The following is a 14382-nucleotide window of genomic DNA, read 5'->3' on the forward strand; positions in this document are numbered from 1 at the left end:
CTCATGTTTTTCACATGTGACATATTTAATTTAATGATCCTATTTATCATTTTTATGTTGTAATGTCTGGTTTGATGTAGCATTTTCCCTTTATCTGACAAATTTCTCCTGAGGGAGACAAATACAGTAACCTTAACTTTGTTATCTCTAGATCGCAAAGCCCATTTTCCTGTGACCACAGAATAACTGTTTAGTTGTATTGGAATAATAAAGCTTTCTTGTGAGATTGGGTTAATTATTTTGTTATTTTGAGATAGTAAAGATCATTTTTCCTTAATCATAGATTTGTTGTTTCATTATCTTGAGAACAAAGAACTTGTTTGCTCAGGATAATGGATTAATTTATCCTGTTATCTAGAGATAACAAAATAATCGCCCAGTTATCATAAGATAACAAGCTTTATTATCTTGAGATAACTATATAAATAACATGATCACAAGGCAGTTGCATTAAGAAATATGGCCACTGTCAGCTTCCATAAAAATACATTAATGATGTGTTAACATTTCAAAAATCTATTGATGCAGCTTGGACAAAAGAACCTCAGTCTTCTCCTGAAATATAATGTTGTCTGTAGCAGTCTCCTTTGATTTGCATGTAATTGTAAAAGTAGATAGTATAAGGCTTCACAAGTCATATTGCGATTATTTTGACTGAAATTGCAATGTGCGATATACAATACAATAGGTGGAAATGAACAGTTTTGCATTAAAATCTTCATGTTCACTGAAAAAAACATCTTACATCTGGAGAACAAGATTTTGAGGCCAGATCGTCTCTGCAGCACTTCAGTACCTCAATATAATGATGTTTTCTCACATTTTTCCTTTTTTTAAAAAAAGATTTCAAACTGGTTCTGTGATTTGGATATTGCACTTGGCCATATTACAATTTTATTGCATTTGTGATTAATTGTGCAGCCCTTGTATAGTAGCAGTTGTTACAGGAGGAGGTGAGGCAGCACCGGCACTAGTTGTAGTAATATTAGTCGCAGTCAGAGGAGCATGAGCAGCAGCAGTAGCCGTGGCATCATTAGTAGATCTAAATCAGAAGAACAGCACAGAACAGGAAGAGTAGCAGTAGCTACATCAGTAGCAGAAGTTGTTTTTGCAGCAGCAGCATTATTAATAGTTACAGTAAATGATGGAGCGTTTGCTGAGACATTACAGAACACCGATGCAGGTTTAAGCTCCATCTATACGAGGTTGTTAATGACAACTAAAAATATAACCGTCTGTGTGTATGTGCTGTTTAGCAAATCTAAATGTGGTAGCACTTAATCCAGGCAGTCAGACACTTAAAATGAGTCATGCAAAGAGCTGGAGATAATTGGTGTGCATAAGACTGGTGTCAGAAGGTTACAGGTACACCCCTCTGCCTCTGAGAGGCTTTCTGAATACTTCTGTCATCAGGGAGAGGAAGCGCCTGCTTGTTCTGCTGGAAACGTTGGAATTAATTGAACCGAATTCTCATTCATAATCTCTATGTTGCACTTTTCCAGCAGGGTGGGGGGTGGGGGGGGCACTATCTGCCGCTGTTCAACTGTAATTGAAATTTCGATCATGAGGTGTAAACATTCCGAAGCGCCCCCGTGAATATTCGTCAGGCTCGCGAGGGGCCGCCGCGGAGGGGTCGGCGCAGGCTGATTAGCGGCGGACTGTATGCATGTGCGTGCAGAGAGGGTTTGCCCTCCGCTTATTGACATGTTCTTGTCCAAACAGCTCCGTCCCAGGTCAGCGAGGTCACCAAGGAGAAGGTGCAGCAGCGCAGCGTCCAGCTCTCCTGGCAGGAGCCGCACCAGCCCAACGGCGTCATCACGGAATATGAAATCAAATACTATGAAAAAGTGAGTTTGCAGCACACTTGTTTGTGTCCTTGTCTCTTCCTCTTTCTCAAACCCTCTCCCCCTCCATCTCTCACATCACATTCACTTCTGCAGACTCTTCATTTTGTATTCTATCTGCATGCTGCTGTGAGTGGAATTCACAAGAATCTGCAAGTACCTTCTTTGTCTCATAATTGCAATAATGAATGAGATGCTCATAAGATTTTAATCAGGCTGTAGTCCTTCACAGCCGCCCCCACGCACATGTTAGCACACACACAATCGGTGGCTGCCGCACTGCCAGAATTAGCAATCTGTTACAGTTATCTCCTTTCCCCTTCCACATAGATTACACCACTGCTTTCCCTGTGTTTCAAGTCTGAACACATCAGCTTTTTACGGCGAGGTTTAATGGAGCGAATTTAACCCAGCAAATCAAAGGCGGGGTGGCGGAGCTCTGATGCCAGTCCTGCTGGCCGCAGCCCCTCGCAAACACTGACGAATCAGTCTCCTGTGTCACGTACTGTGGCTGTGGTCTGCCCAGCTGTAAAAGTGGAAAATTGGAAACAACAACTACACCCCTAACAGACCCTGGCATTCCATTTGGGCTTTTGCCGAGCAAAACATTTACAGATCAACAACAAAGTACACAATGCGTGCAGCCTGTGCATCCAAATGGATTCCTTGATGGAGAAGATTTCATGTGTGTTTATGTTAGAGGCTGCCGATATGGCCAAGAAATGGTATCACAATCTATTTAATCACAATCACAAACTACTATCTAAATTGCAATCTTTTTTCTCAGTTTTGAAAGGCCCTGTAGACGACAGGCAGACCTGAAACAGCCCATGAATTTCTCCATTTGCACCATTAAAACACAATATTGCAACAACAAAATAGTTATTACCTGAATGTGAAGTTGTAAACAAGCCAAAAGATAACAGAATCACAGAAAAACATTTTTCATTCGCTCTCAACTTAATTGACTCTTCCTAAGTCCCGCCTCTTTTTGGCTGAGCAAGCTTGCTACCTGGTCAACTTTCTCCTTTTCCTGTTTCCTGTTGATATGTTATGTGCTAGGCCGTCTGTCGAATATAAAACCAAATTATGTAAAAGTGAATTCACATCATAAAGGGATAGTTCACTCAAACATGAAAATTTGGTCATTATCTGCTCACCCTCATGCTGATTGAAGGTCAGGTCGAGTTTCACAGGAAAACAGTGTTGCAGAATCTCCCAAACAATGGAAGTGAACGGTGACCAGATTTCAAATGTAAAAAAAAAAAAAACAGAATATACAAAAAGTGCCTCCATACTGCTCGTCTGGTGAACTATCCCTTTAAAATAGCTACTATTGTCAAAATGCTAGCTAATTCACAGCTAATCCATATCAATCATTTTCTAACTTGTTAGCTAGTACTTTGCCCTTCATGTTGCTTTGACAGGAAAAGGAGAAAGTTGACAGAGTATTGAATTTGCTTAACTGTTATTGGAGCACAGAACAAAAAGTGGCGTGGATTAGGATGAGTCACTTGCGTTGTTTACAATACGTCACCCAAAGAAGTAATAAGTGAATTTGTCCAATCGGCATAGCCATCAAGATGGCTGCATCATTTATTTGGTTTGTAAGAGGACATTAAAAAACACAATCTGCACAATTTGCCTGAGAATTAGATTGTAGGATCTCTATCTAAATTGGTCAGATTGACCACCCCTAGTTGAGGTTGTTTATGTTGCAGGCTGCCTGATGGTAATCTAATCATTTCTGTTAAAAGTAGAAACGTTCTTTAATCTACAATCAATATGAAGAATAATTGATTAAAGTGATTTCACTCTCTAATGGAGTATGTTTTTGAATAAAGGCCTAGTATTCAAATAAAGGCTGGATAATACTAAAGACGTGTAATTAGTTGTACTATATACTGTACCTTATATGCTACTTTAAGCATAATGCACATTCTCACCACACTGATTCCATCAGTTTACTGCAGAATTTGTGGTGTGATTTTCTCCTATGAACCCTATGGAAAGCTTTTAATGTGAAACATCTATGCAGGAAGTTCAACTGACAGTAATTTAACTTAAATTGTGAATAAAACAGTTTTTCGTCGAAAACAGAAACTCCCAGCAACAGAGAGCTGAGTGTGACATGTTTGCTGTGCTGATGGAATCAGCGCACCTTGCACTAAATTTATCAAGACAGCAGGTAAACATGGAGGAAGTGTTGAGGCTGCACCAACAGCAAACTGAAACAGGAGCAGATCAGAATGCAAGGAAGTGCCTTGCTAACTATGAAAAATGATAATGAAGGTCTGTTTTAATGAGCTATACACTATTTTAGAGCTCATGATGTATGTATTGAATATTAAAATGACTCCTAAATTTGAATGGTTTCATCTTAAATTGCCACACTGTGGATGAAACTTTGTTAAATCAAATTCATTCCATTTACAAAGAGCAGGTAATTACATCGTCTGAAGTATATCTGCAGTATTTTGGAAGCAAAGACGTTCAGATAACAACACTTCAATGACACTCAGTTATAAACCAGACTTTCACACAGCAGTCGGATGTGCTTTTTTTTTTTTTCCCAAACGGTGAATGAAAAAAAAAAACTGAATAAAAGATGATTTATGTCTCGTGCAGGATCAGAAGGACCGGATCTACTCCACAGTCAGGTCCAAGTCCACATCAGCCACAGTCAACAACCTGAAGCCCAGCACGGCCTACGTGTTCCAGATCAGGGCCTTCACTGAGGCCGGGTACGGCACCTATGGGCCCAGATTAGAGATCACCACCAAGGAGGAGGCCACAGGTAGGAATTATAGACAAGAACACACTTTTTCAATTACCACTGCTTGAACTGTGCATTATGTTTTATCAATCGTATGGATGTGAATGTATGTGAATACATGACAAAAAAAAAAATAGGCTCTGAGCAGATGCAAACAGCATCCGAATGTGTGCAGGAATATTTGTAGGTGGTTTAAAGTTCACTGTAATTTATCCCACTTTTCATCAGCTTTCACTAAATTTGTTGTGCAGTGCAGGATAAAACTCAGCTGATATTTACTGTGACATTTCCTTAAAATGTCTATATGTTATGTTGAGTTGTGTACTTATATTGATCCAGACTTTTCCAACCATGTTCAAACACAGAGAAATCTGTTATATATTAAAGGTAACGGTGTGTTTCCTGTTAGCCGTTGCTGGCTAGTTGATAGTTGCTTTAACTTCCTGGAAACTGTGGGACACGTCAGATACAGTAGAGAGTGAGGAAGGAAGTCAGGAACATGACAAAATGTAATGTGAATAAAACAATATATTATGAGACTTTATACATATTCAATATTCATCTGGGCCTCAGCTTATCATATCCTCAATTTCCAGTATTTAAAGAAAAATAGTGCAGTATGCCCGACCGATATTAGATTTTTGTGGTTGATGTTGATACAATAAAGTGTAAGTAATTTCCAATATCAACATATAAGAAGGATCAAATAAACATGAAATGCTGCATATAAAACTAAAACTATATCTATTGAAAAAATCAGCATGATTAAGTTTTTCTATAGACACATATCAGATAGCATATACACTTATACTGGTATAGACTGATAAAGGTAGTTGATAATATCAGTCAATATTATCGGACAATATTGATGTATAACAGATACATAAAGTTGACTGACTGATATATCCATTTTTGATCAGTTAAGGTTTGTGGTTTATGTAAGTATACACACACATGTATACATATATATATATATATATATATATATATAAGTGTGTGTGTATATAGATAGATAGAAAATATCAAAAACAGAAGAGAAGAAAAGGAGAGAAGTTTCTAGAAACTTCCTTTATTAGCTTTTGAAGGCTCTAATGGTATATTGTGTAATTATATATGATCTTAATTAGTGAACAATAAGTCATCTTTAAATAAAACTTGTATGTAAAGTGAAAGTGCTTTTACATTTATGTCCACAACAGAATTGTAAAAGCACTGCTGAACTGGGTCTATTGGATATATTAGCTGACAGAGGTAATATTTAAAGACTTATGTCTGTTAGCCAATGCAGCATTAAGTCAGGAACGATGCATAATTGTCTCACCATTTCACCTCTTTGAATGAAAAGCCCACAGAGAGCATTAGTACATCTCCAAAAGCAGCTAACAGAGGCAGAGATTGACCACAGCAGCACACTGTTACTGTATTAGCACATCATTTTGGAACACGGGCTTTTAGCTCCAAATTTATGCACAACCTGTTAATGTTTCAGCTTCTGTAGTAATAGCCCAGGGAAATTATTCGCTTTCAAGCAAAGCAAACAGAAATTGCTCTGACTTTATGCTGACAACACGTCATGGGAAAAATCACTAAGCACAAGGACAAGCTACTGTAGCATCATGAGGATAAACTCATTTAAATCTAATCAGTTACATTAGCTCTGCCCTGAGTGTCACAGTGTGTTACTTTGAGTTTTGTTGAGGGATGCTGCTGTGAGGGGCTCGTGTTATGGACCATAATGTCGAGCATTATAAGATATTGTAAACATTAGGCAACAATTTCAGTCTAATGAGTCTCTTCTTCAACATTTGGACTTCCATTAATGAAGCCAAAGCTGCTGTTAATGACCCTGTTCGTATAGCTTTCCAGGAAGGCTTTCCTTCTGAAATATTTTGGTAATAACATGCCGTATGGTGGCCCTGAGAGGCACAAATCCATTTCTAGATCCACCCTGATCCAAATATTTTCTTTTCTGTGTTTATGACTGACAAAAAAGTTTCTTTAAAACAATAAAAATATATTAAAAAATCATGTGAAACAGGTGGAAAAAAATTGTTTTGCTTGGTAAGAAATTCTTTCCAGGGTTATTTTTCTCAGTTTCTTTTTCTTTATCTGGGAGAGAAAAGAGAAACATTTTTCTAAATGTTTGTTGTTGCAATACTCATTTCAGCCACAAAAGGCTAAAGTGCACCTTTAAATAGGACTAAAACGTTTATAAGGTGCATATATTTTGTGTTAGCAGGTTATGTAACATAACTTGACAATGACCTGGCAAAAAAAAACAAAAAACACACTAAATAATTAAATAAAATGAATAAAATGCATCATTTTTCTAACTTGTCTCTCAGGGCTTCCGCACATGTGCTACAATAAAATAATATCAGTATTTTGGGGAATAAGAATATTAATTTCTTTCCCAGAATGAGACGAGAAGATTGAGATCAATGTCTTGCCTGTTTCAAAGTCAGGGTGTGGTTAGCCTAGCTTAGCATAAAGACTTGAAACGGACAAACAGCTAGCCTGGTTCTGTTCACAGCGGAAAAATAGGCGTGCCAACACAACTGAAGCTGTTTAATTAGCATTTTTTTTATTTTGTTTCTTAATACGGACAAAGAGGAGCAGAGTCCAAAAGAGGTCGTAGTGTAACAATGATTTCAGCCTCATTTATTTGCAAAGTCACCTAGCTGTTAAGCTAGCGATAGCTAAGCATTAGCATCCAAACTATGTTAATATTTTCCTCAGTTTAATTTATGCAACTTCAACTGCTAAATGAAGTTGAAGTTGTTGACCTGCACGTTTTGCATCATGCACATTGTTTTTTTTTTGTTTTTGTACGTGAACAAAATGATCTTTGGTGTCATAGTTTTTTCAGCTGGAGCCCAGTAACGTGACATTAGTTCTTCATGGTTCCTTCATGGTGTCCTGCAGTTTGATTGGATCCTGCTGGATTGATTCAAATAAAGTGGATGTGGGGCAATGAATAGCGCTAACGTTGGTTGATTCAGGAAATGAAGGAAAATGAAAGGATTTGTGGATTCACACTTTTTAAATAACATATTTTTCATCTTTGGGCTTAGGGGAAGAAAAATGCCCTCAAAATTTCCCACAATGAAAATAAAAAATCTGTCATGTCCACTACATTCTGCTAACAACCCAACAATGTGCTGTGTGATATTTTATTAACATGAAAAGCACAGCTGTGGTGCACATCACCTGTCAGTGATGAGGCTAAATGATTAGGATTTGTGCCCAAAATCTCCATTTCCTGACATTCAGGGTCTTTTATGTAGGAGGAAGTAAATTAGCAAGCAAGGGAGTGATTTTGGACACAACCCAAAACTCTGGGAAGCTGTGCACAGTCACTGTTGTTCGCCAAAAACTAGTTCCACCACGTAGCCTCCCCTAAAACTACTAATTGTCGTGCACAAATTACATACAATGTGTTAATTAGAGAATATGAAAGTTGTGCCTGGTGTTAAATTATTTCATATTGTTTGTATTTTTTTTTTTTTTAGTTTAAAGCCCTGGTCTAATTTGTGAAAACCCCCCGACATCCAACCTTCCAACTCAAACACGCCCCCACCCACCTTCCATCCAACATTTCTGCATAAAAGGACGCATTAATTACTCATACCACATGCAGAGTGCGTCCTGTAACAAGGTTAGAAGTTTGCAGTCCAGTCAAAGTGTCCTTGACCGGCACAGCGAACCACTCGCCTCCTCTGAGTGCTTAACATGACAGTTGAGTGCTCTTAATTCCTCCCAGAATAGACGATTGGCGAGATTTTGAGGCTTGATTGAGTAACAGCTGATCACTACATTTCTCAGCCTCCCTCCTCCTCACACAGGCCACGAAAAAAAATCGCTCTCTTTCATTTATACAGCGTAGATCCACTTGATTTAAAATGCATGAATTTTCCCCCTCATGCAGCACTGGCGTTGACTTTATATGATGCTACGGCGAGCCATTCTTCGGAGCAATCGGCAGTTTGTCAACGCAAACAGTTTGAGCACTGTGAGAGCTCTGAATGGGAAACAATCCAACCTGAATGTGTCTTTGTTTGAGATGAAGGGCATCGCCGTCGCCGTCTGGGACTATTAAGCCCACTTTCTGAAACAGTAGAGCCGTGTGTATAAGGACGGCTCAAAAATAGAAGCGTCCCTCCTCCACTCTCTCAGAGGGGAGGAGAGGAGGGGGGGTTATCAATCTCCACGCCTCTCATTGGGCTCAATTATGTCCTGCAGATTGTACTCTTTGATGTGCCGAAGTTCACACTGAGCGTCTCTGTCTTTCTTAATGTCTGTCCGTGTGTGTTTGTGTGTCTGTGTGTCCGTCCCATCAGCCGCGATCGTCTCCAGCGAGCAGAACCCCGTCATCATCATCGCGGTGGTGGCCGTGGCGGGGACCATCATCCTGGTGTTCATGGTGTTCGGCTTCATCATCGGGAGAAGGTACGCTCTCGCGGGCCCCATTGACTCTCCGCTCCTGTGAGTCTGCGCTTGTCAATTAGCCTTTCTGTCACTCACAGGCCTCCACGTCTGTGGAGTCGTCACACGCACACACACGTGCACCCATCATCTCGTGGCATGCTGTGCTAATGGGTTGTGATGCATCTTTTTTTTTCTTTTTTTCCTCCCTCCAGCCCCAACAAAAATTTTTAAGCTATTTTTTGCAGACAGCCATTATGAAACAAGTACCCCAGAGCGAGAGAGAGCTTTGGCTCTGCATTCCTGTGTGTGTGAGAGAGAGAGAGATCCTGAGGGCAGGATGAAGTATGGCACACCACCATCACGAAGCACCCTGCCCATTGTCATTATCACCATTCCATCACATACTTCATCTGTGGTTTCATCTGCACGGATGGCATGTCATCAAAGCTTGCTTCTAATGGTAGCCTTCCCTGGCGCAATTTTAACACTTTGCGTAAAAAATTGCCCCCGTTTCTCTGAGTCATGACAGAGTCAAACCACAACATACGGACGTCATACACATCCCACTGGTATCACTTTACAGCGATATCAGTATCTCTGATGTCAATCAAAGATAGAGATCCATACATCAGTGTGGAAATCATATAAAAACATGCTCAGAAATTACCATACAAACATCAAGTTCAGATTTTTTACTAGTAGCTAACGCAGACCACGCAAAACATGACCATCAGTCTTAATTTAGATTTAAATGATTATTTATTTTTTTTAGCCAGTAAATCAGGACTTTTTAATGGTGCAGTTTCATCTGAGTGTATTATTTTAAATTATTCAACATTAAGATAAAAAACAAAAAAACCTGAGCTCAAATGTAGCCTGTAGCTAACTCACTGGTATCTTTACACTCCCTGTGTGCATCACTGAAGTGACTCAAGTGACGCAAACAGAACTCAAAACTCAACCCAACCGGTTCCAGCGGATGGCCGTCCACCCCAGAGCCTGGTTCTGCTCGAGCTTTCTGCCAGAGTTTTTCCTCACCACTGTTGCCCTAGTGCTTCCTCATAGTGGGAATTACTTGATCTCTGTAAATAATATTATGAAGAGTATCGTCTAGACCTGAGATAACTTCTGCTATGATTCGGAGCTAAATAAATTAAATTGACTTGACTAAATAAATAAGATCCTAAATGGAAACAGACTGCAACATGACACTGGATAACTCCAGAAAACCATATGAGTGACAAAGTCTAAGTGGATCGCTCAGATTTTAAAAGAATTGGCAGACAATTGTTTCAGGGCTAATAAACTTTGTGATATTGGATCGGTGCATTGCCTTGCCAAGTTGCAGATACACAATCCAGCATTTTAGACTCTATTGGAGCCATTTCTAATACTAGCTTTAGTACTGGAATAACCCTAGTGTCAGGCCTGTAAATTAGACCCCAAACTACACTGAATTTTTGTGACCAGTGCCAATACTAATATGAGGAAGTTAAAACAATCATCTATTGATATATTGGCCAGTAGTCTTTATTTATATATACAATGTAGAAACAATAAAACGGAATGCAGAATGCAATAGATTTTTGAGTTTTTTGTGCCCAACTCAGATTCTTCACTTTCAAAAAAGTTTTACCAAATACTGATCTTCTGTTGAGATAATTTTATATTTCTTCTTTAGATAAACTTAAAACTTTCAATTTTAAAAACTCAAAACATTGTGTTTTTTAAAAAAATATTGAGTAAATTCATTGAAGTGAAAGTAAATGTTAAAACTTTGATATTTTCAATTAAAACAATTTCATTTTTCAGGCACTAAAAAAAGACAAATCAGATTTGCAGCTCATGGTGACCAATTTTTGATTTATTTTTTAAATTTGTTTAGTTTCTAAAACTCAAAGATCCAAGTTTATCTTAAGATCTAGAGAGGAAAAATGGATTATCTCAACTATCTTTAAGTCGTCTCAACTAATTTTTTTTACAGTGTATAAAATCCAAAATGACTAGATTGGGGCACTGATATACTGCATATAGAACTAAAGAATTTAAAAAATATATCTACATTATATTCTATAAAATTATTGGAGAACCTAAATAGAAGATATTGTCTGACAGATAGCTGTCTGTCTCTACTTTAAATAAGTTCATGTAACTACATCTGCAAAAAATCTGATATCAGTAGGGGCCAATATTCTTTATTGACTAAACTTTCACCTAATAATTATACATAACAATGAATAAAAAACACAAATATAACAATTTGAATTTAAAAAACGGATCAAATGCTGCATATAAAACAAAAAAAATTACAAAAACATTCTGTTTTATAAAAAGATTGGAAAACGTACATAACAATACTGATATAGACCAATAAAACTGTGTCAAGCCAGTGATGGACAGATGATATTGGCTGACCAGTATCTATCTGTCTGACTCTACTGTAAATAAAGGCAGTGTTTTTAGAGAGAACAGTGGAGACACGCTGCACACATGTGTAACTTCATCTACAGTAAGTGCATGTCCATCACTTGTGGCTTATTTCATCCATGTCATCCCCTTTTTTTTCAGTTTCTGCTCAAAGACCAACTTTGTGCAGCAAATCACCTGCTTGAGGGAACCTTCAACACGTTAATATTATAAATGAATATTACGAGACATGTTGAACAGTCCTGTACAGTGCATGTATTATTTGATATGTTACATGATTAGAGACTTTTCTCAGGCTGTAGGCTGGTGGGTTCACAGCTCCTGCTGCTCAGCTGGGTTTCTTAAAGAGATTTCTTTGTCATGCACGGCATTAGCTGCCGCATTACAATTCTTGTAATTTAGGGAGTTTATTTCCTCCACACAATCAGTTGATTCTGCCACTCTCTTCCTCTCCCCCCGTGCAGGCACTGCGGGTACAGCAAAGCCGATCAGGAGGGAGACGAGGAGCTCTACTTCCAGTGTGAGTGCCTGCATTCATCAGCCCAAACGCACACACACGTATAGTACATATGTACACACACGCAGATAGAGACATCTCAATCACTGCATACTGAGCAGGAAGGGTGCCTTAAAGCCCATTAGCACCCACAGGCGCGACTGTTTGATCGCAGTTCATTTGCTTTGAGTTAAAGCCGGGGGACAATCGGGCTAACATCTGCTGCTGATTGGCTGGATTCAGTCTGCGGAGATGAAGAAGTTAGGAAGCTACAAACGCACGGAAGTGACAGCTGCCAGGGAGGGAGGAGAGGCTGACCCGTGAGGGAAATGTAGAAGCCATAGCTCAGATGGTTTAAGACACACAGTTTGCTCCATCATACACTGTAAAAAAAAAAAACTTTTTCAACTTAAAACAGTTAGTGAAGGGGCTGCCTTAAAGTTTAAGTGATTTTTAAAACAACTAAAATTTTCTAGTCAAATCAGCTTCACATTAATTCAGTTATACTCAAGAAAATGTGTTCGATAAGCTTCATATAATAAATTGAACCAACAACTTTTCAGTCACACTGATGAACATTAGTGAATATTTGTTTTAACTTAAAACAGTTTGTGACTGGGCTAACTTCAAATTTTAATTTGACTTAATTATATTATTTGAAAAGACAAGTTGAGCTATTTTTGTCAAAATAAAGTAAACTTTTTGAGTGAAATAAACTTTATTAATTGAGTTGTACTTGAGAAAACATGTTCAATATGATTAAGAAGTTGAAACAGTTTGATTTCTTTTTACATTTTCAGAGTTAGAAAAGTCAGTTCTATTATTGTGATTATCATTGTTCTTCTTCTTCTCTTCCTATTATTATTATGATTATTATGATTATTATTATTATTATTATTATTATTATTATCATTGTTGTTGTTGTTGTTGGTAGTTGTAGTAGTATTCCATTTGCATTTGAGACAGCAATTTTCCAATATATGTTTTTCTTCAAACTTTAAAAAAGGAGGCTCTCAGGAGAGTTGTAACTCAGCAACATTGCATGCTGGGAAGTCTGCTATGCTGATCATGTTTCTGTAATGAGTTGATTAGACTCTGAACTGTACATTCATTCAACTAATCATATCAAGTCAAAAGTTAGAAAAAGTGTTCTGGAAGTTTTAAGTTTAACTTGAATAAATAAAACTTGCATGTTCACATTAGGATAATGAGAAAAGATAAGTTGACTTCACTAACTTCCTGTATAATTTTTTACAGTGCTTTCTATCACTATGAAGGATTTTTTTTTTTATATAACACTGATACACCACCCCTAATGATGCCCCTGGAGATCCAGCTGCAGACAGCCTCCCCAAGTGGAGCCGTAATGATCCGCGCTGTAGGCAAACTGCTGATTTGGAAACAAAGGGTCAGGGGTGTCACAAAGTGTAGGACTAAAGGAGAGGCAGCGCCGGTGTGAGCCCAGGTTGGCTGCTGCTAAGTATCTGACAGATCCACCTCAGCAGCTCACAGGTTAAAGAAAAAAAAAAAAAAAAACAACCGGTAGAAAACACAAACAAGGCCAGTGTCGAGCTTAATGGAAGGATCCGCCGCGCAATATCAAATGACGAAAGGCTGCCAGGGCGACAGAAGCCAGATAGCGCGCGAATTCAACATGTAGACCCAATTTGTCTGCCATGTAGTGGCGAGGAAGTCGTGATAAGACATCTCCTATCAGATCCACCGACATCTCGGATGGACGAAGCAATTATGGGAGCAAGTGGAGGGAAATCTCAGCTGCCGGCGTCCCCTCGCCGGAGTACAATGCATTTGTTGTATTTACACGGCCGCCATGCCTCTCCCTCCACGCTGAGAATAAGTGTCTCTCCAGCTGGATGAGCTCGCACTGCTTTTCTGTTTATCCAGTGTATTATGACTGTACCATCTCATTAAATTTTAAAGTTGACAGGTTATATTGTTATCAGTGGAATTTAAAATGTACAGTCTAATCGCCCCCATGAGTGGACTGTTCACTTAACAGTGCATAATATTGTAATTTGCTGTTAATTTGGAGCACTGTGCAAAATGGTAACCCCCTACCCCATCTCTGGCCTTTCTCTAACCCTGTTTGTTTTCCTTATTTTCTACAAACTGCCTCCACACTCACTCCAGCCTCATGGATATTCATGAACTCTTCCAATATCAGTGTTATTTTAAATTGCACAGAATTCATTTTTTAAGAAAATCCCAAATGTCTTGCCTGAGGCATCAGTCTAACAAAAGAATTGGTACCCCACTTTCTCCACAAAATCTCATTTAGTTTCATTTATAGAGACCTGATACTTTGTGATAGAAAATGTTGCATTTGTGTCCGTGGTGAAAGAGCAGTGCCAAATATTTGTGACATATGCTCACAATTTCCCTGATCCCAA

At 38.6% G+C, this 14382-nt stretch overlaps 1 protein-coding gene across 7 annotated transcripts in view; it reads left to right on the top strand.

Annotated features, from left to right (window-relative positions):
* Positions 1–14382, top strand: part of epha7 (eph receptor A7) — a 123268-nt gene that overhangs the window by 91302 nt on the left and 17584 nt on the right. For 4 of the 7 annotated variants that reach the window (XM_084737352.1, XM_084737351.1, XM_084737356.1 and 1 more), the window contains exons 6-9: positions 1723–1847; positions 4473–4641; positions 8961–9069; positions 11940–11995. In XM_084737352.1, the coding sequence (XP_084593478.1) occupies positions 1723–1847; positions 4473–4641; positions 8961–9069; positions 11940–11995 (459 nt within the window). Of the gene's footprint in view, positions 1–1722; positions 1848–4472; positions 4642–8960; positions 9106–11939; positions 11996–14382 lie in introns of all 7 variants that reach the window. The other 3 variants (XM_084737349.1, XM_084737350.1, XM_084737353.1) reach the window with 1 other exon arrangement.

This window comes from Lutjanus erythropterus, chromosome 15, assembly GCF_056507025.1.
Source record: "Lutjanus erythropterus isolate fLutEry1 chromosome 15, fLutEry1.hap2, whole genome shotgun sequence".
Taxonomy (NCBI): Eukaryota; Metazoa; Chordata; class Actinopteri; order Lutjaniformes; family Lutjanidae; genus Lutjanus; species Lutjanus erythropterus.